General features: G+C 38.4%; 2 protein-coding genes across 6 annotated transcripts in view; one reads left to right on the top strand and one right to left on the bottom strand.

Annotated features, from left to right (window-relative positions):
- The window catches only part of rufy2 (RUN and FYVE domain containing 2), a 28041-nt gene extending 17339 nt beyond the window's left edge, over positions 1 to 10702 (top strand). For all 3 annotated transcript variants that reach the window (XM_028567190.1, XM_028567275.1, XM_028567101.1), the window contains 7 exons: positions 49 to 146; positions 5316 to 5435; positions 5784 to 5913; positions 6071 to 6165; positions 6701 to 6749; positions 6972 to 7052; positions 8385 to 10702. In XM_028567190.1, the coding sequence (XP_028422991.1) occupies positions 49 to 146; positions 5316 to 5435; positions 5784 to 5913; positions 6071 to 6165; positions 6701 to 6749; positions 6972 to 7052; positions 8385 to 8528 (717 nt within the window). In that variant the 3' untranslated portion in view covers positions 8529 to 10702. The remainder of the gene's footprint in view (positions 1 to 48; positions 147 to 5315; positions 5436 to 5783; positions 5914 to 6070; positions 6166 to 6700; positions 6750 to 6971; positions 7053 to 8384) is intronic.
- Positions 10703 to 11710: 1008 nt separating this feature from the next.
- Positions 11711 to 21165, bottom strand: hnrnph3 (heterogeneous nuclear ribonucleoprotein H3 (2H9)). Of its 3 annotated transcripts, none has more exons than XM_028575566.1 (11): positions 21067 to 21165; positions 19586 to 19678; positions 18916 to 19071; positions 18454 to 18597; positions 16066 to 16204; positions 15048 to 15247; positions 14619 to 14714; positions 14032 to 14147; positions 13264 to 13399; positions 12838 to 12894; positions 11711 to 12021 (listed from the first exon to the last, which is right to left on the bottom strand). In XM_028575566.1, exons 2-11 carry the CDS (start codon positions 19671 to 19673, stop codon positions 11942 to 11944), a joined length of 1212 nt encoding a protein of 403 aa, XP_028431367.1. In that variant the 5' UTR covers positions 19674 to 19678; positions 21067 to 21165; the 3' UTR covers positions 11711 to 11941. The 3 variants fall into 3 exon arrangements, with proteins under 3 accessions (XP_028431367.1, XP_028431376.1, XP_028431359.1); XM_028575575.1 differs by lacking the exon at positions 21067 to 21165 and adding an exon at positions 20775 to 21047; XM_028575558.1 differs by lacking the exon at positions 21067 to 21165 and adding an exon at positions 20613 to 20748.
- Between the last annotated feature and the right edge of the window lie 1610 nt (positions 21166 to 22775).

Genomic DNA, 22775 nt, shown 5'->3' with positions numbered 1-22775 from the left:
CAGCACACATACTGTAATTATTACTTAAGACTCATTCTCATTTGTTAGTCGTCTGATGAGGAGATGAAGAAGAAGAATGACGTGATCACTCGTCTCGAGGAGAAGACCAATCAGATCACTGCCACCATGAAGCAGCTGGAGCAAAGGTAAGATACGCTGCCTGTAAAGGAGCAGCACGCACTAATCAAAACAGGAAAATCACTTTGTCCCATGTGTCGCCTCAGTCCCTCCTTCAGTCTTCTCTGCTGTTCTGTTAAAACCTTTGAACTTTGCTTTACCAAAACTTCCATAATCCTACTTTAGCAAAGTAAGTTTGACGTCCCTGAGACCCTTTTTAACAGCTTTGACTCCTAACATTGAACTAAAATAAAATAAGGAATCACAAACAAAGAACTAGTTTCCAGTCCACAGTTGCCAAACGTCATTTTTCTAGACCAGATGATGATGTCGTTTTTATTGATTACTAAAAAGCTCATAGCATAGTTATTAATAGTTCTGCATGGTGTAGTTTGAGGCTATGTGGAAGAGAACTGGGGGAAAACATGGGAAAAATTGAGTCTGCTTCCTCATCACTGTTTCAGGGTTTTTCATAGGCAATTGTTTAGGAGGTTGTAATCTTTGTCTCCTCCAAACTGGCTTATTTCTCTTCTGTGTGTCCTGCAAACGCAAAATGTTCCGCAGTACAAAACCTTATAAAAGGAAGTGATATGATCAGGGTTATACCTGACATTACGACATGTGATGGGATTGATAAGTCTTTGTCATCGGTTGAGCTGAGTTCCACTTTTGTGATGTAATTGGTTACTAGGTGACCGTCTAAACAACCATCAAATACATGATCTTTGTTATGTGAAGTAGCTCCATTTTCTCTTTGCCCTGAAGATGTATAAGGTTTTATTTGATAGATGTTTTAATTCATTTTTATGTTAGTGAAAGTGGTCTCAATTCAGTGAAGGCGGCCCACAACCTTTTCATGAAATGGCAAATGGATACACTAAAAAGTGTTTGCATGTTAAATTTATTCAGCATAAACACACTGTCAAAAGTTGAATCAAAATAGCACATTGCTATTGTCCAGTAAATGTCAAACATTTTGGGAAACATGTCATGTTTTAAGTGTGATTTTGCATTATCCAAGTTTTGTTCTTCGTACAAAAGTTGCTTAAATTTGAGATACAAAGCTTTTACTTGCCCTAGAGATTCAATTTTTATTAATTTTACTAAAAATTACCAAAGAATATGCTTGAAGTCGCCGTCCCAATGTAGAGTTTCAGGGCACCTGAAATAAAGACAACCTCCACTTACATCAAAACATCATACAAATTTAACACGTGTATGAAATAAAACATTAACCTTCAGGAGAAAAGAGCAGAATCAAAATTTCATACAGTAAATGCCATAGTGTGTATTGAATTCTATTGTTTAGGCCATCACCTGCTAACTTAACTGATTACAAGACAAGATACTGTACGTCAGGATTTGCCAAACTATTTCCTTAGGGAAACCCTGCCGTCCTCTTGGTCTCCAGTGCACCACATTGTTTAATGCTCTTTAATTCCATATCAGTCATCATGAGACCTGCTGGTTCATTGGTGCCTTATGATCCCTCCTCATCTCATTGTCTACCAGGCAACACGGTCCATCCCTCCCCTCCCCTCTCCCATTGGTTTAAATCTGTTCCATCCTATTTGTGATTTGTTGTGAATGTTTTTTGCTGCTCTAAAGGTGTATGGGCAGTATGCTGGCAGGACACAGACCCCAGTTACACTTGTTATTTTCAGTGGGAGTTTTGTGTTGTTGTAGTTGGAAATCAAATGAAAAAGTTAAGATAAATAAACCTCCCCCTCAGAATTTAACATGGTGTCTACCTAAGAGACATCAGGCTTACGTCGCTCATGTTGATAGTATACTTCTGTGCACACTGCACCTAAAACACTACACTTTGTCTGATCTAGTTACTGTATATTCATCTATCCGTCCACATTACCTTTCCGTGTTTCTCCTTCCCACCTTTTTTCATTACTCATACGCTTACTGTGGAGGTAAATATATCAAGACTGAAGAAATCTGATGACAGTGGCAGTCTGAAATCAGATGTCTGTGTTCTAATGCCTTTTATTTACTCTTACTGCTGTGCTTGTGATGTTAAAAGTCACTTAAAGTGTTTATTGTAACCAGGGCCACTTAGAATACTGATGTATTGACATCCTTTCTTCCTTCCTTCCTTACTTTATTCCCTCCTTCTTTCCTCCCTTCTGTTCGTCTATTTTTACCATCCATCCAATCATCCGTCCATGCGTTTTGCTCCCTTAAAACCATGTTTCATTGTTTTTCTTGATTTTATCCCTGCGCCTCTGTGCAGTGATAAGGATCTGCTAAGTCAGACCAGAACGCTTGCTATGTCATTTGTTAAGTGTGCCAGCACAGACACAGAGCACCAGTACAAGCTAGTCAAGGACATCTCCTTCTGAGGACAAACATGCACATGCACCGCACATGCAGACACACAATTGCTTATGACTGAATGAATAAACAGATTTAACTTGTGTTTTTTTGCACACAATATTCAGATGGTTTAAAGGCCTGAGAGCAGCCACAGAATCAGGTGGAACTGGAGTTCATGTTTTGGTCCTTTTTTAGTTACTAAAACCTCATCGTCACCGGCTGGGATTCATAGAGGCCAATGCAACACGTTTCGGGATCTTTAGTTAAATTCTCCTCAGACATCTTTGCCGGGTTAGTGCTGAACGGGTTTCCTCTGAATGTCCTGGTCAGAGAACTGTCTGAATATTACGTCAGTTATACTTTGAATTAATCATACACTACTTTATCTATTCACTTACATGCTCAGGCGTGTACACACTCACACATACAAATGCTACACATTCTCCCTGTCTCCAGTAATCAGTTTATATGCAGTAACATTGACAGTAAGACAGTTGACTCTGAGATGTTTAGGGTCGTTGTTGTTGTTGTTCACGTTGAGTTAGAATGAGTGGTGGACATTCCCGCTCGTATCACAACCACTTTTTTTCTGGCAATACCTAGAGCCACTGGTTAGTGTTATTAATCATTTCTTTGGACCCCTCCCTTGAGCAAGAGAAAAATGCATACACCCTCGCCACAAAATATAGTAATATTTGATTACTCTAATTAATTTTGCCATTAATAACTAAAATTGCACAAAGAATGTAAGGTGGTGTACTCCCTTAATATGTTAACGGGTTAATACTTTTCACATAGCTACCAAATTGCACAGTAGACGTGGAATGAGCATTTGCCAAAAGTATGGCAAACCTCAAAATGATGTGTCCTGATTAGCGAATATTTTTGCCGTTGAACCAAAAGCTGTCACTTTATACAGTATGACACTTTAATATTTTTTGACACATTTTAATTTACTGCACTTCTGCTATCTGTTAAGATGCAGGATAAAGTGATGTGACAAACTACATGCTCTCTGGAGAGATAACCTTCGGTCACTTCCACCACTCTCTCAAAAAGTTTAGACTGCCGTCCCCTAAAGGAAAAAAATGTGTTTCTGAACTCCCCTCTAATAAGTTCCGTACTGTCCCATAGCGGTGTCCACGTTGGCTCTGCAGAGGTTGTTGAGTAACTTGTGATTCTGTGCTTGGCTGTCTTTTTTTTACCTTATTGCAGCCAAAACTGTTTAGCTCTAAAGCATGAGCAGGAACACGACAACTACCGTACAACATAGACAGCTGTGTCTACAGCTTCCTGCATTTTAATCACAGTCAGTCAGTAGTGTTCACTACAGGTGTTTAGTCGGACAGGAGTTTGCATGTGCAGCCTCCTGCTTTTAATTTATTGCCAGTTTGCTCTGCATGTGTTGCACCTCCTGACCTGCTTCTGACTGGCTGTGATGACCCTCGCTGTGTCTGATATCAATCCTCTCTTTATAATACACACGCAGTAGTTTACTCCATAGTTAGCAGTAAATTAGGATTTCGGACACTAATGAACCATTGTCATTTTTGCATCATCGCTGACAGGTGACGTTATAAAATGTAACAAATTGCATTGTGGGATTGTTAGTAGAAAGTAGTCTGTATGTTATGGATGCTACTTTTTTCCTTCCATGGTTGGATTTTTTGAGGCCGCTATATAAAGGATAATGTATTTCACACTCAGACTTCAGACACAATTTCATAAAGCAGAGGCTAAATACTCTGCAGTAAAAAGGGAGTGATTTCAGACGCAGCCCGTCTCCTTCCTGCATAGATTTACCTAAACTGTAAATTGTAAGGTTGAGTCAAGTTTTGCAGATGTATACTGCTCAGTGGGACCAGCAGCTTTAGCTCAATTCCTGTGCTTTGTTTCTGCAGAACAGACAGAATTGAGCCAAGTGTAAAGTATTGTAGATACACAGCTGTAAACTTCTGGAGCTTCTCTCAAGGGAACATGAATGTGTTGTTGTGTCTCGTCTTGGCATATTTATTGACTTTTGTGATAGATCAGGAAGTAATCATTCTACCTATTCTAACTCCATGTTCATAGTACTGTAACTCCTCTCACTTTGTAGATGAATAAACACTCAGTACAACTGATTGATTAAAACTCAAAACTACTGTCTTTTACCACCATGACCAATAAAGTTGGATGTTTTGAAAGTGTTGGTTGTGGTTTGAGTTTTTGGCCACTTTCAGAGTGCTGTTAACATGTAGACATAGGAACATGTGCTTTTAAGGCGTAATCCAGCTCTAAATCAACAGTTGCTGTGAGTCAGGGTGTTGTGGTATTGTCCTCATTGTCCAACCAAAATCCCAAACCCGAAAACATGCTACGAAAGGTTCCTCCCTATGCAAAAAAAAGACTCCAAATGCTGTGAATATATAAGGTATCATTGAAAAAGAGCACTCTGTCTGAGAGCACTCAGATAATGCATTTAGTTAGCTATCCTCTTCTTTTTTTCATTTAGTTGCTTTAAGGCCTCCCCCCCCCCCCATTGTTTCATCAAGCGTCTTTATTTGGACTCATCACCCCTTTGTGTTCCTTACTGTTCTGTACCCCTCATTACGACTCTGCATCCCTGGTTGCACTCTTTCTGAGTTACCTCTCTGGTGCTGTAACCGAGAAAATTACAACGCCATCCTTCACCCCAACCTTCTTCATTTATCCTCCGCCATTTCTCCTTCATGGTTCCATCCAGAAACCTCAGACCCTAATCTCCTTCCTTACCCTCATCCTCCTTCCTGTCTTCCTCGTTTATTTTCTCCTTCTCCCTCCATACCACCCCACCCCCCCAGTTTTTTCTCTCCATGGTCCTGAGTGTGTCCCTGGTTATAATGGTGCAGATTACAGGAGGCAGAGAGGCACCGCACCTCAGCCGAGGAAGGAACCAGACGCTTCAAGTTGGACTTTGCCAACAAGGCCGACAGCCTGCAGCGGCAGATCGAACACAGAGAAAAGCAACTGTAAGCAAAACTCCTCCAAAGATGGACTGATTGTTAGACTCATGCGCACATGTTCATGAACACTTAATCTACAGAATCTGTGGTGCTCAGAGAGAGACACAACATAGTCAATACACCATAAACTGTGTAGCATGGTAAGCCAGCTGTTGGTGATAAAGCTTTTCTTCCTTGAACTGGAACTGTCATAGCCCTAATTCATGAACCTAGGACCAGTAGATCACAATTAAAACAAACATACAAACCAGTGTGCCCTACTATAATTTGTTACTCATTATATCCCTATCTCTGTCTCGTTATCTTTATTCTTGTTATTGGTGATGTATATACGTGTTCGTGGTGCTCCTGTAGCCAGCAGCTGGAGACGGACCTGAAGATCGAGAGGGAGTGGAGGCAGACGTTACAAAATGACCTAGACAGAGAGAGGGATACGGTGGCTCAGCTCAGCACAGAGGCGCTGCAGATCAACGGACTAAAGAAGGTAAAAAGGAGAGAAAGAAATGTACCATTTATGTGATATTGTATAGTAGGTTTTATTACATGTGCATAACTTTATGTAATAACTTTGAGAATTTGCAGAATATGATCTGATTTGATCTGATGCATGTCCTCTGTTGTTTTGTGTTTATTTTCCCCAGGAGTTCCATCGTCTCCAGGATGAGAACATTCAGCTGAAGACCGTCTGTGAGGAACAAGAACAAGCTCTCGAGGAACTAGGCTCCAAACTGAGCGAGTGTGTATGCTTTAGTTAAACATGTCTGCACCATAATCAAGCTGTCTTTACAGATAGTTAAATGTTCTAACCCCAAATGTCTTCATTAAGATTTTAAAATCTTATGTTATGTTGTGTCTTTTAGAGGACACAAATAGCCTTTAAAAAACATGTATTCTAATAGATGTTCATTTTTTTGTGTTCATCATATAAATTTTAGCCTTTAAAAAACATGTATTCTAATAGATGTTCATTTTTTTGTGTTCATCATATAAATTTCAGGTAAAAAAATAAATAAAATTAATTTTTTTTTTTTTATTAAATTCCTTAGATCATAGAGGACCATACCAGAGCTTTGCAGGTTTTAGCTAATTTACAACAAATCACATGTAATTTACATTCTTGCAAAGAAGTAAAGTTTACAGTTCTTTAGAAAGCCAAACAAGCTTTCCTGAATGAAACAAAAAAAGAGAACCTCTTGCTAATATTGTTTACTGTTTTTTTTTTTTTTTTTTTTTATAATTTATTTCCATTTTTCTGTATTTCTTGTCATCAGATCCAAAATGAAGATTGAGGACATTAAAGAAGCCAACAAAGCTCTTCAGGTAAAGTAAAATGGCAGGGAAAAATTGATTTAATCTCAACCCTCTCCATCACAAAGATGGTAAGTTAGATAAGATATTAGTAAAAGAGCAGGGAGAAATCCGAGAAAAACTAGAAACAAATCTAGTTCTGCTGATTTGGAGTTGTAAAGTGTATTGTGCTGTTCTGTAACATTTATAATGTAAAGTTAGGGTAAAAGAGAGATTTTTGTTGTGTTGTTGCAGGGGGGTCAGGTTTGGTTGAAGGACAAAGAAGCCAGCCACTGCAAGCTGTGTGAGAAAGAATTCTCCATATCAAGACGAAAGGTCAGTCAACAAATGACCACAAATAGGAAATGGAGATTTTCCAGTCCTGTGTGTTCCCACATCCAATCCAGACATGGTCAGAAACAGCACTGGGAATCATCTGAGGGCCCCTGATTTCTTTATATAGTCTATGCCTCTGATATGTTGGTGAGGAAGTTGGTAATCCACATCCTTTTTGCGTACATAAATGTCAAGTAATATGACAATTTGAACTAGAAAATGCATTTCCTGCAAAAAATGCTTGTAAATGCTGAAAAGCTAAATTGCCAAAGCTAAACTGGATTGCTGGCATAATTGTGCAAGAAGGTAAAGTAGTGATAACAGTTGGAATAGTGAGAATGGTTTTAATTGGTATGAATTTCATTGAAATGTTGAATAATAATGTATTAAACAAAAGTGGAATATTTTAAGGTTTTTTTGAAAAGAAAAGTCATAGTATAGGTATGTCGAAAAAAGTAATAGTATAGTTTGTGGGAAAAATTCATGAAAAAGACAGTATGTTGAAAAAAGTAATTGTATTGTAAATCGAAAAAAGTGATAGTCATAGTATAGTATGTTGTAAAAAGTCATGGGATAACATGTCTATAAAAAGTGATAGTATAGTATGTCAAAAAACCCCATTAAAAAGTCAGTATAGTATGTTGCAAAAAAAGTCTTAGTATTGTATGTTAAAATAATCATAATTTAATATATCGGAAAAAGTCATAGTCTGTCGAATAAAGCAATAAAAAGTCATAGTATATATTGAAAAAAGTCATACTGTGAATCGATCCTGGGTCTGAGTCTGCAGTTTCTACTTGCTGGTGCTGTTTGGATGGTGTTAACCACTGAGCCACTGTCATACCAAATAGAGAATGTTGAAAACAGTCATGGCATAGAATGTAGAAAAAAGCCATCAAAAAGTCATGGTATGGTATGTCAAAAAAGTCATATTATAGTATGTCAAAGAGTGGAAAAAAAGTCTATAGTATGTCAATATTAGTCATAGTATAGTATGTCCAATGTGAAATGTACATACATAAACACACAAAACAAACATATTAAACATTAATATAAAATAAACAATAAATACAGAAAAAACTAACATATACATACAAATCTTCATCATCATCTCACATGCAGGAATTCCTTTATTTCCAGCAGAAACAGCATTTTATATGAGAAAAAAAAAAAAAATCATAAAGTTAGTGTCAGCATTGACTGCCACCATGGCTGAAGAGACAACTTGCAGAAACTCAACAAGACATTTGGTCCTCTTAAAAGCTCATTTGCACCCATAAGCCCAACACAACAATGGATAGTTATTGTGGTTCTCTCTGTCTGTGTCTTCAGCACCACTGTAGGAACTGTGGGGAGATTTTCTGTAACAGCTGCTCTGACAATGAGCTCCCTCTGCCCGCGTCACCAAAACCAGTCCGAGTCTGTGACACCTGCCACGCCCTCCTCCTCCAGCGATGCTCCTCCAATCCAACGTGAAAGAGCCCCACGCTGCTGCCGTGACTGCTTCAAACAATCAGAGATCCGAATCAGCACCCTCCGGTCCTCTGTAAGAAGCATCTCCCAACTTCTCTTAACATACAGTTTGCTGCTAGAAATGGACCGTGTGCATAAACACAACAAGAACATTTAATTTGTCTTCATTTACAGGTTGAAAAGGTCCCTCACAGATAACATGCAGGGCTTCTGCATCATTGTAACCCGTCTTTGTTTGACGTCACTACTTTCTTTGCAGATGTTTTGCAGTATACATAAAAAAACATCTCATGTAATCAGGAGGCAATCGCCAACTACAACATAGGCTGACATGTCTTACATCGAAATCGAAGGAGTGAGAATCTTTGGTCTGCTTTAATATCATAAACAATCATTATCTATCCTAAATATACATCAGTTATACAGATTAAATCATTTACAGTACATTGACAGAGAGTCATGCAAAACAGAACTGTCTTGAGGACAGCTCTGCTATGAAAGGAGGAACCACTTTACTATGAACTGAAAGTGAAACGGCACTGACTGTGACGAGCACTGCTGCAGCTAAATACAGATCCTCAACCAAACCTTCAGTCTTATGTAGTAATGCATCATTATAATGTATGTATCAAGCATCAAACTGTATACATTAAGTGTATAGCCAAACACATGAGATTATATAATTTATTCACACAGTATCGTGGTCTTGCAAGTGAGTCAGACTGCAAAGCACCCCCTTTTGAGGTGGAGTGATGTTAACACAAACATAAAGGCACTATTTACACAGGCACAAAAGACCAGTCCAACTTTACTAGATACTAAACTGAAACATAAACTGGATACATTTCTGTTTAGTTTGCTGTGAGGAGATCAGAACCGTTTTGGGTCGTTTCACAGGAACAACATGGGAATATATTTTGTGACAAAGACCTTTCTACAAACTAATTCCAGAAACGTTCACAGCTCCAAGCAGGTTTTGCTCTGCTGACACTATGACCAGATTAGTTCCTCATGGGGCTGTGGCTTTCAAAGGAACCGAAAGTTGTTGGTTTTTTTTAACAATGTTGGCCCTGTTTGTACCTGTATAAATGCAGTGAATATTACTTACTTGTGCTTCTCACATTGCCAAAATGAGCCCTAGATTTCTAGAGAGGGTTTCTGTAGAGAAAATCTAAAATATTTCAAAGTAGCAACACTAGCCAAGCAAGAGTCTAGATTAAAGACACATTTCACATTTTGTTTGAGACACTAACGCAGTGGATGCTGCTGTAAGGACCAAGAAGAGCAACCGATGACGTCGTGATCTCTGGCAACAGATTGAAATCAGACCAACTGGCTCTTTAGTTGATGAACCGCTGACAGCATGACCACTTCACGGACTACTTACTGAACGGACTTGAGTGTTACACACTTCTGACACAATAGCCACAAAGTATGTTTGAACAGTTGCCAATCCTATATTACATGTAATATAGATGAATTTCAGAGTATTTATATTTGATTTGGGGTTTTTTTGCGCATTCGTTTTTATTTTCAAAATTCCAGGGAACTAGTTTGAGCTTTTCCCTGTTCACTTGAAGTTAGTTGTAATCTGTGCAGATGGAGACGTTATAGAAGGACCACACTTTACTGCTGCTCCATTCCTGAGAGGGAAAGTTTGAAACTCTAAACCATTTTTGTTCCTTTTTTTTTTTGTATTTGTGTTGTTAAACTAATGCTGATGACTGTAGTCTTTAGTCACGGGTTCCACTGCACACTCTGGTCTTGTACCTAAACACGTTTACAACCTGTGACCTTTTTAAGAGATGGTATTCATTCCCATGAAGAGATAAAACAGGCCTGGGTTCATTTCAATAAGGGTTTTAATGGTTTCAAATATTTAAAAAAAACTCACCAATTTATCATATCATTAAGTACTATAGGCAAATGTTTCTGAATTGCACCCAGGCCTAAACCCTTTTTGTACAGTGTCACTCTTATAAATCTCCCAGCTTTCAATGGGACTTGTACAGTGTTGATACCACTGTATGTACATACTGTTGATAAAATCACTGTGGCCCTTTAGCTTACTAAATCCTGCCAGTTTAATATTAACTATATTGCCAACAGTGTGTTGCCTTGACTGTGTAGCAGTTTCTGATTAAATCAAAATAAAATCGTTTGTACATGTTTTGTCATTTTAATGTACATTATTGAAATTTCTTCTGTTAACATTTACTCCTGTTGCACTGTTGGGTCTTTTTCCTGTGTTCCACTGAAATCCACTAACTTGTTTTTCCATTACACACCTCATAAGCAGAGGATTCATTGATTATTATAGTTTTTAATTCCGATGCATTCGCAACCTTAACACAAATACCTCTTCAAAAGTGATGCTAGAGTCGGGGAGAAAGAAATTATTAAATATAAAATTTATTAGGCAAAATGTACAGCTCAAATATAGAGACTTTATTTCACTCTCACTCTTTGAGAGTGGAATATATATTCAACTTAGTTTTAAATTCTGTAATGAACTGTGAAAACATTCATAAAAAACACAATGGCTCACATTTGTCAAACTTTTCAAACCAGAAAAGCTGATCTGAAATCCAGTTTGAATTAGTATATTACAGCTTGGTCAAATGTACTGCTGAAAATAAGTTTAAACCAGAATAAACAAAGGTTTTATAAACTACTTTTTTCCCTCTTTTTTTTTTTAAATTTAAATCAGAATTTCTTAAGAGATGGAATGTTTTGACATTTCTTCTTACTGCTCCACCTCCTAAAGAGCATTATTCACCCCAGACCGTCATCCAATCCAAAGCAAAGTTTACATCAACTGATTAGATTCAAAGTGACCATGCTCAAAATGATCCTTTTCTACTTACTAAATCCCTCAGCTGTTCATCTGTGTCTCCTCTGCACTGACTAACATCTCCTGCCAACAGTGAGATGTGAAACAAGACAAATTAAAGTGTATCCCTTTCAATGCCATTCAAAACTCTGGCAAAATAATTGGTTTTTGATTTAAAAAAAAAAAAAAAAAAAAAAATTACTTTTCATGTAAATCATGAAAAACTATTACTATAACCAATCGTTTAAAAAAAAAATAAAAAATTAAGAAACAAGAAATGCTCTATATGTCCCATTAACCACATTTAGCACCTACAACAGCTCCAACATCTTAATATTGACAAGTTACGTTCTTCATATGTGTTTAGGAATGGTATAATAATAGTGCTTGTTGAGGTCATATCTGATCTGTTCTAGTATCTGAAATAAGATTTTAGTACAACCACCATAAAAAGAACGGCTGTTACAAAACAAATGACTGACTTCAGATCAGCTCGTCTGCTTAGAAAAAGTAATCGAGTGAATGTGGCCTGAAGAGACGCGAGACAAACGCCAGGATGGATTGGAAGCGTGGGATGACATCATCAGTATGAACCTCGCAGCCCGCTGCTCCGTGAGCCTCCGCCCCCTCCTGAGTTACCATAGTAACCGCCGCCGCCACGACCTGAGATGGTTTTGAAAAGATAGATCAGTGTGAAAAGGATGAAGTCATTTCTTATGACCGTAATGACTAGAGCTATGTTTCCATCCACTTGTCAATCGAATTATCTGAAGTTTGCTAAAAACATTCACACGAATAAAGCCGGTGAAGCGTGTTTCCATCCAACAGCTTGAAAGCAAACAAAAACCTGCGTGTAACGCTGTTTTGTGGTCAAATTGGTAAATTGAATATATTTGAGACGTTTTAAGTTGTTTCCATTCATTTTCGCAATGCAACACACCACATTCAAACTAACATTTGCGAACAAAGTTTAGAAATGGATCGCACCATCTAGCTACTAATGATTCATATTGCACAAGGTGTAATAGTGCTTATGTGCCAGCTGATAGCAACATATAGCAGTTATATTTTGCTTGTTAATTACATTCTAAAAGTCTCGTCTCCTTGTTCGTCCGCTTATCGGTCATTGTTGACACCCAAAGAAAGCGGAAATCTGTGTCAGAAATGACCTAAAACTTCTTCGTTTTATGGCAGGTTGCAACCATAAAATGACCTAAAACGTAATCGCAATTCATTATTTATTCTGCAAATAACGTTTGCATAAGCATTTATCTCATAAGCCGTTTACCGATGGAACGTACAAACCTTGTGTTGATGTTTTACGGTTTCCTTAAGACATTTTTCATTCAATATTACTTAATTTGCATCAAAACGTGTGGATGGAAACATGGCAAGTGTGAGTTAAACAATTAAGATAAAAGAACTAACACCAAACTTTTATTTATACTTCATTTATCATAAAAGATAAGGAAAACTCACTCATTTCAGCTGCTCCACTAGCTGTTGAGTTAAGAAACAGCTCAATATAGCGATGCTCTGTTGAGAAAACATCAATCCGTCATTCATATTGAAGAACTTGTGTTTCTTCTACTGTTTAATGTAAATTATATTCACCTGCTTTATGTCCAAGTTTAAGTACAATCTGAAATATCTCAAATAATGTCATGAGGAATACCAGGATTATATATTCATAATGCTCTTTAAAAAGAAATTCCAACATTAAGACCTGGCCCACTCAGTAAACCATCTAAAACCCTGGCAGCTCATCTGTTGAGCTTGTTGATTTATGCTATTATTCTGGTTCTGCTATAGCTACAGCTGATCCTCTCATGTAGCGTGAAAAAAGGGTTCACACGAACCAACAAAAGACAAAGAAAGGCCGAAGAAGAAAACGGGAGGACATACGCATGTGGTTCTTGTCTTTAGACATGGCTGCCACAGCGTCTTCATGGGAGCGAAACTCCACATCTGCTTCTCCAGTCGACTTCCCGTTGGGAGCCACATCAACGTGGACCCTCAGTGGATTCAAGGGAGAGAAGAACTACACGAACAAGACAGATACACAGATACATACATACATACATGAGCAGGCAAAGTTTTTTCATGACCATCAACATTCAGCATTTATTTAAATGTAGTAGCTTATTAGGCTTCCTGACCAACACCATTATACAGTATGAACACAACATTAACAGAAAACAGCCTTACAGATACGTGGCAGAAAATGTATGGGTGGATTCACAAATTCAGAATGATTGAATGTTTTGATGGAAGATTTAGCTAAAATCAACACTTGGATAGGCTTCCTAGCTGCTGCAGCTGGCAGTAGTGACAGTGTTTGCTACAGATCTGATAGAGATAACTGAACTGGATTGAAAAGCCTCGTGCAGCACAATCCACTGTCCCAATAATGCCACTTTAAGTGTACAACCTCTCCTGATACAAAAACATTTTATAACTAACATCCCTGCGTGAAGCAGTAAACGGAAAACAATCTATGACTTCTGTTAGTTAAATGTAAGGCTTTTGGAAGGGCTTTGAGGAAACTGAATTCAGTGCTTTTAAAGACTTTTCAAGACCTGAAGATGCCCGGCATATTGTTAGAAAAAATCTTTAAGAGAAATAAAATCAACTGGCCTCAGTGTGTGTGTGTGTGTGTGTGTGTGTTCTTACTTTAGCGATATCTCCCTCTGTGGCACGGAAAGGTAAACCCCTCATATGGACAAAATGACCGCTGTGGAGGCTCGAACAAACATCATTTTGACCACCGTAACCGTGGCCTCTTATCCCTGAGCCAAAACACAAATGCATCCACAGATTACCAATCCAACCTTTATTGATGTAGGAAAGAAAAGTAATCTGATACATACCAACTTTTCTTTACTTAATGATAATAACAAAAACAACAGATTAAAAAAACATATGTATGTGTGTTTAGGTTATTAATGGGTCTTGTTAAACGTGTGACATATTTATATAGCCTCCTATGAGGGACTACAAGCCAGGAAGATCAAAATATGCTGCTTTACAAACAACAATCCTAATTTTATTTATTCACATAATCAATATCAAACTTAAAAATGTTTTTTTTTTTATTTTAGATTTTATTTTCATTTGAAAGAGAAAAAATTTAAACAAATCAATTACTGGAAGCCATTTTAGCCTTTTGGCAGGGATGCCGAACTCTTTATAAATTGAGGCTTACAAACATGTATTTCTGAATGGCAGACTCTAGATGGTAAAACATTTTTGGACTTTACCTCTTGCTACCCGTTCTCCTCTCACTCGCTCATCAAACATGCCGTTGCCAAAACAGTAGTTGTTGAAGCCATTGTAGCTGTCAAAGTCACCGTAACCTGGACACAAACATAATACAATTGAAGCGGGGCTCATTCTTTCACATCACCAACGGCTCCACAACACAGATGATAAAACCTAATAACATGCCGACTGGATAATAAAACTTTGTTTTCTGCTGGCTCGGAAAAAGGAAATAATGAAACTTAGTGTGGTCCAGGGAGCTCATTAGTCACCCTTTCCACCATAAAAGTAGAAACGTAAACTGAAGTTATAAATCACAATAAAAGGTTTCTAAAAAGATATCAAAAATGTCTGATCATCTACACTGACCAATTACACTTTTGCAGCCACAAATATTCCTTTATGCAGAAACACAGAACTCTGCTTACCTCCTCCATAGCCCCCTCCACCCCTCATGGTGTCCATCAGAGCCCCACCGCGGCCAGGTCCGGGCCCAAAAAACCCTCCCCTGGGTGCCCCCATCATGGGTCTATCGTAGGGCCCCGGTCTCTGGCCTCCCATCCCCCGCCGGGGCAGCTCGTAGTAGGCTTTGATCTCATTGCGACTGCTCTTAAAAATCTCTATATACCTGCAATATAAGAGGCCCATGGGGTGGATTGGGGCAGAGGAGAGGGTTAAGGCATAGAAATTGCTTAGCTCAAGCCACATACATACATAAACACACAAAAAAACAAATATTCTAAATAGTGGTCTAAGTAGTTTTAACCTGGAGCTGAGTGTCTGAACAACCTCAACAAAATCTCATTATTAGCTGGGATAAGGGCTGTAGTAAAGGATTTTCTACGCCAACCTCCACTTGTTACTTAGAGTAAAGAAAATCCTTACAGGGCTTTTAGGTGTTGCATTGATCATTTTAATGATTAAGAAATGCCAAAAGAGATGCTTTAATGGTAGAGGCTGCCTTGACTAACCCTAATCCCCTCATCTACAGTAAATTATCTGTAACATACATGTATAAAACGATATGAATGAAGGGTCAATAAAATGATCCAATGTACCAAAATGTTGCTCCAATACTAATAAATAGATCTCCCAGGTCCTAGACGACCAACTGCAGCAAAACTGTCTATGGCATAAAATACTCACACCACCTTAAATTTACAGATTAGAGCTTTCATCTCATTATTCAACATGTCACCATTGTTACAATACATAAACCCATTAAAACCCATCCCCTTATCATTTTAATAAACATGATCCACCCAATTCATTTACCCATGTTATCATTGTTAACCATAATTATTCTAGCACACCAACCCATGCTTATCATTCAACCATAACAGAACCCATACCATTAATACCATAATTACTCGAATATGACCACCCATTAAATACTGCAATAGAAGCCCAACCCAGTCCAGCCCGTCCCTTTCCCCTCTGTCCCACCTGTGCCCTATTCTTTCCTTGTGTTTCCCCAGAGCCTTTTCTGCTATCTCCTTTGAGGCAAACTGCACGAAGGCTTCCCCTGTGCTCCTCCCCTGGTAGTCCACTGGCAGAGTAATCCCATTTGGCACGATTCTCAACCCTTCAACCCAAGCACACATAAATACATAGGTCGGTAGGTAGACTGATAGATGTGTAGAATAGAAAGAACAACACCCACTGCATCACTGGAGCTTTCAGGATTAATAAATAGCAGCTGTAGTATCTGATAAGACTGCATTAAAAAGGGACCTCTGAATGAATGTATGAAATGTATTTACACAAGGTGCCCAGCAAGGCGATTAAACAAATACTGGCCTGGAGTCAGCAGCTATAAAATTAAAGTGGACGCATACCAAAAATGTTCTTACACTTAACTGAATTTAGTTCAACATCATTAATTATTAGTGTTGATCCACACTGTCCCATCATAATTCTTAAGTGTTGATTATCTTAGATAAAGGCTGCCAGTGAGCATAATCACAATACTGACCCCAGATCAGCGTCATGGGACTGTCTCCTCTCAGCCAAACTAGCCCAGCCTATCTTTGAACCCCCTTTAGGAGGCATGATATTAAGATCATATAGAATATGCATGCTAAATAAATTGTTAGCTTTACACAAACATGGTATGAGGCATACTAACATTTCATAACAAGGACAAATTGGTAAACACAGTATAACTATACTACAAGAACAAACATACATACATACAGTACATTAGGCCTTTGGGCCATGACACACAGACATGTTGACTGACTATAAGTCAATATAAGTCAAATTAATACCATTTTATAATATGAGAGAAATCCAAAATGTGAAAAGATAGTGTTAAGTGTTGGCAAATCTGAAAATGTACTTTGGATGTTTGTGTTTTTTCGTATCCTTATGTCGTGGTGTGTAGTTCTGGTCTGATCAGTAAAGTGGAAAACACTGTTCAAAGTGCAGTTAGCAGTAGTTTGAATTTGTCGTGATACAATCAAAGTCACATTTCCTGGTACTCTTTGAAAAAAAGAGCTTGTAAATGTAAAGTTGGCCATTGTTCCACTTTTGTACAAATATGAACTAACCACCAGAATAATGTTAAAGACGCTATAATCAGATAGAAATTCTACGTATTGTGGCTTTATATTCTACTTGGGCCTTTAGACTTAGAACAATGTAAGAAACTGATAGTAGACTTTTTCTCAAGACTTTTAATTACAAGTATTTGTTGGCCTTATTTAATGAAGCAGGGCTCCAGACTAACTTTTTACATTGGTTGCACTGGTGCGCCTTACTTTTTCATTTAGGTGCAGCAGCACATCACTTAGGTGCACCCAAAAGATTTCACAGCGCCTTTTGCTGCAGCAGTAATACATTTTAAGTGTTATTAGATTATATCTAAAATGTTATTACCATATTTGTGTTTGTTATATATGTGCATAATGCTACCAGGTTAGATTATTACCGTATACAGAACCACATCTCAACTTAGTGTGTGGCAGTTATAAATAAAGCGTTCAGAACATTCAGTGGGAAATCATGTCTAACCACTTTTGAGAGATAGTGACAATCTCCTTAAGCCACATCAACAGTTGTAATGTAAACATCCACAGGAAAATATGGCTTTAAAACAGAAAATGATTATGAAAAAATAAAACGGAACTAATAAATAACGCAGATTCCATTGTTAAGGCACTATAAATCCTGATTGAATCATATCATATTATTTATATCTGAATAATAGCTATTTAAATTAGTTGCATGTTTTATATTTGCTTAAAGTAGACCTATTGGATTCCACTGGGCGCAGCTGATTGCAACCACTCTAGACAATGCTTGTGATTCCACCAGCGTTTTAGAAGGGTCCCAGAAGGGGCTATCCACTCTGCTCCGCTAAAAATACATGCCGTGTCTATTTTTGATGGAGCCCTGGCACGTTGCAAAGAGCAGATTGAGCCGGGCAATAGACAGGAGGCGGGAGCAGCGCAAAACGCCACAAAGCACTGCAAAGTGCATTTCTCTGCGCCGGTCAACAAGCGATTCTACTCCTCTAATCTTTCCTAATCACACACAGAGCTGTCTGTCAGGCAGCGTTTCACAGTGCTTCCGTCCCCTCTCTGAACACATTCATATTAACCAAGAGATGAGTGAAATGTATGCAGAGCTTTTAGTGGTTTTGTCTCATTTGATTGTCTTGCTCTGCATGCTAAGAAAGCTAGCTGCAGTTCTGTCAGCACCCTTACACTGTGGTGTTTTACAGTCAAGAAAATTACAAAACTACAGCATGTCTGTAAAAACTAATCCTCAGATTAACATAAATGGTGTAATAGCAGTACAATTCAATAATAGTTACAAAAGTGTATGTACCTGAGAAGAACTGAACAATCTCCTCCTTGCTGCAGCCAAAGGGAAGGCCTCTAAGTCGCAACATGGAGCCGCTGCAGCTGTCATAGTCAGCAGGGCCGCTACGTTTAAGCACCCAGTCCATCTCACTACGGTTCGACTTGAACACTGATTCAGACATACACACGCACACAAACATGTCAATGTCAAGATCTGAAAGGACAATTAAACTTAGAAGTTACAATTTGTTCATTAGTTTGGTTTAAAGACACTTATATTTGTATGGGGAAATCAATACAGGTGAGCTAAGACACAAACTTTTGTATGCATGGCAAACACCGAGACAGAGTAAACAAAAGAGTATGTTGCGCTTGGACTGTGTTTTATCAGTAATGTCATATAATGCGGCAATTGTTCAAAGACAAAGTCAACACAGGTAAACACACACTGGTCCATTAGTCCGTTGTGAGTGGTTATATTACTTACCCTCTATGTATCGGTGTCCCATGTATTTACGGTCCTTGGCGAGGGCATTCTTGAAATCCTCAGACATTTTCAGCTCAATAAAAGCCTCTCCACTAGGACGTCCTTCTTTGGAGTAGGTAAAGCACACTCCGTTTACTTTCCCAACGATGTCACAGTCTGTAAATAAGTAACATTGATGGACATTTCCTTAAAAAGGATGCCTACACAAACATTTCCTGTCATAAAGAAAAACAAACTCCGAATAAAGGGTACAACTAGATCCAATCTAATTTGAGCCATCTGGAGCTCAAGCAAGTAGAATCTAACAATATACCATTATCCACCTGAGATCCTGACCTCTTTCTAACGGCTGGAGTCGTGTGAAATTTGAAACATTAAGATGAGGTTGGGAAACCCATGCTGTTTCTGTGCGTAACAAGACAGGTTGTAGGAGAGAGAGAGAAGACTCTTGGACAGTCGCATATAAATGTATATGAGGCCAGTTAGATTCCACTTATGCAAACAATAAAAAATATTGTATTGTAGCAGATTTCAATTGCATAGCTAAGCTGAGCAGACTGGTTCTGCAGTGCAGCCTTGAAATCACAAAGCAAAATAGTTGTGTTTATTGTTCTAGATGTCAATCACACTGTTCATGCCTCAAGCTGTAACGATGTGTGTGTATTCTCACCAGAGAAAAAACTGGCAACCTCTTCCTGCGTGCAGGACCAGGGTAGTCCTCTGATCCGAACCACATAACCCTCTTCATTCAAAGACATCCTCACTGCCAAAGAGAGCACAGCATAGCAGCAACACATTACATTACTGGGTCAATAATTATTTCACTTAGTACAGACACTTGGCAAAGACCAAGTCACACAGTCATCATTAAATAACGCTGTGCTTCCAGTATCCGCTGACCTCCTAACAATCCTCAGTGTGTGCAGTCACTGGGGGCAAGGTCTAAATTAAGGACAGTAAAATTCTGAGTATTATCTGTGCAGATTGCTTTAATAAATAAATGCGTTAAACACACTGCTTTAAAATTTTTTATAGATTATTAAAGTCACGTTACTTCTATTTGTACAGTACATTATAACCAGAACAAAAGTATTCAACTGTGAAATACGGTATGCAAGAGGGTCTGGCTGCAGACCTCCAGTGTCAAGCTGCTTCCGTTGCAGGCTCCAATCTCAGGCTGCCTACAGTGTCAGGACCGGAAATAAACTTTTTGTGCGTATCTTAAAGGAGTCTGGCTCAATCTGTTCCCACGCTAGCCTCCAGCTAACGTTAGTTTAGCTAATAGCTAATTCGGCGGATGGCTAGGTGATTATAGCGGTCTGCCGTTAGCAAGAGGGTCTGGCTGCAGACCTCCAGTGTCAGGCTGCTTCCGTTGCAGGCTCCACTCTCAGGCTGGTGTATTAAACAAGTTTGTAATCTGTATAAAACTAAACAATTGCCAGAGACGAAAACCGTGTACCCGGAATTATAAACAGTATGCAATAACAAATACCCGGTAGGAAATCTATTCATTTAGCACCATAACGCACGTTACTGTAGCTGTCACAATAGTTAAACTAACGTTTATTACTTCCTCCTCCCAACTGTCTCATAGTGTAAAACCAAGAGCCTTGCTAGCTAACGTAACGCTAACCAACTTACTAAGACCTTTCCAAACATATCCTAACGTGACGTTATTTATTCTGTAGTAAAGTTACTTCTTTGAAGGTCGCCACAGAATAATATTCGTCAGCCTGGATTGTGGATTCTCTAGCGAATGATACAAACGTCCCTCTGCTGTCAGGCTGACGTGCTAATGTTAGCTTGATAACATTAACGTTAGCAAGCTGGTTTCACACCACCGCGGAGCAACCGCCTACCTGCAAGATCGTTCCCAAAAAGAAAGCGTTTTTTTTTATTGCCCTCATTCAAATGACTGGCGGCGGTGACGTTTCTTTTACAGCTAACGTTAAGGCTAACAGCTAAGGGCTAACGTTAACAGCTAGCTAAGGCTAACGTTAACTGTAGGACACCGACAGCGGTCAAACGTACAGGGCAGACTAGTTCAATTCCCAACGGCCGTACGCTGTCAGTGGTCATCAAAATATATCCCCAGACCAAAATATGTCAAAAAATGTCAAAATGTGTCTGAAAATGATCAAATTATCTCACGATCGCCTCCCGTCCCCGGTATCTTGCTCCAGTCCCGAGCGAGCCTCAGGTGTCACTAACCTTACCAGCAAACCCGATCAGGTACGTTGTCGCGAGACTTGGACACGTTAAAAAAATAAATAATAATAATAATAATAATAATAATAATAATAAATATATATATGGGTGGATGACGTGACATGGCAGTTTTGCTGTCTTCAGTGTCAAACATGTATGAATAAAAAATATATTTGCTAAAAACCTTCTCAATATTGTGCATAACATTATGCTTTATGTGAACATACTCAACATTAAAACAGATCATCACTCATTTTTTCACAATTTCCAACCAAACACAACAAAACTCATATGGTGTGACTGTCCGGCACTTGTTTCTCAAAGTGAGAACTTGAATAAAACTAAGAAAAATGCAAAAATGCAAAAATTCTCAAAAAAATACAGAAAATTAATACAGATGTCTACTTGTGAGCCTACCCGTTTCAAATTACAAGCATAATGTTTTGAGTCAGTTCTAATTAAAAGGATTTTGTCACAGAAATCAAAATCATATGGTGTGACACTATTTTGGGATATTTGAACGGGCAACTGTTTTGACACCCTTGGGAAGGAGAGGACCTTCTTCAGCAAGGTTGTACAGTACTATCAGTGTATTTCTACTGTACAACCTGGGGTGAGTTATCATTTTTATATTTACAATAAATCAGATCTTGTTGGCACTTGTTGACAAAAGTCCCACTTCCAGATGTCTTTTGGTGTGACACATTTTTCATAAAAATGCAAAAGACATTTTATTATTTTGTCATAATTACATGTAAATCTATTCTGCTTTGTTATAGCTAGCATGTTTTTAGTATGCTAATGTGTAGCTACAAGACTCAAGGTTGTGCTAAGTGCTGAAAACATCATATGGTGTGACACTTCATCATATGGTGTGACATGTCTGCCTGTCACGCCATATGATTTGATTGTCACACCATATGATATGAATTGTAATTTCCTGCAGATATAACAATAAATAACAAAGTCCAATGTATGTTTTGTCCTTTTGAACATGTATTTGGGTCCATCATCACAAAAGCTAACTGCTGTAATTATCCAAAGTCAATTATTGTTTAGTTTAGTTTAGTTTTATTCGGTGATACAGATTTCTAGTTTATCAGACAGACACAGCAGACCCCCTTCACAGAAACATCCAGCTTACCCACTAGAGTCCCAAGCCCAGTCAGTATAAACCCTACATATTTGTAAATTGGGCAAACCCAATTTGATGGAGTAGAAGCTAGTTATTGCAATCACTGTAGACAATCGTGTCACTGACATAAATCTCTCCTTTTGAAGCTCTTCTACTCAGGTGCTGTATGCATGTGCCTAATCAAGTGCATCAATTGGAGAGGCCCAAGCTGAGGATTCAGCCACCATTTCAGATGAAGGATACACAGGACAGTTTGTCTTAAGTATGAGGGAAAATCATATGTGGGACAAATTGTTGACATAAGTATGGGGGGGCAAGAGACTGCATTTATTATCAAGATCAGGAAGTTGTTTGTGGCATATCCCAACCTCAGTAAGGCAGTCAGTTTGCTACTCTCTCCAAATTTGACTGGCTTATGTACAATGAAATCTATATGAATTGATTTATTTATGGATCCACTCAGCTACCCTGTATGTTCACGGTTTATATGATATAAAAAATGTGTTTGTTTTACTTA

The sequence above is a fragment of the Perca flavescens genome, chromosome 1 (assembly GCF_004354835.1).
Source record: "Perca flavescens isolate YP-PL-M2 chromosome 1, PFLA_1.0, whole genome shotgun sequence".
Taxonomy (NCBI): Eukaryota; Metazoa; Chordata; class Actinopteri; order Perciformes; family Percidae; genus Perca; species Perca flavescens.
This window is presented reverse-complemented; position numbering and strand designations above follow the sequence as displayed.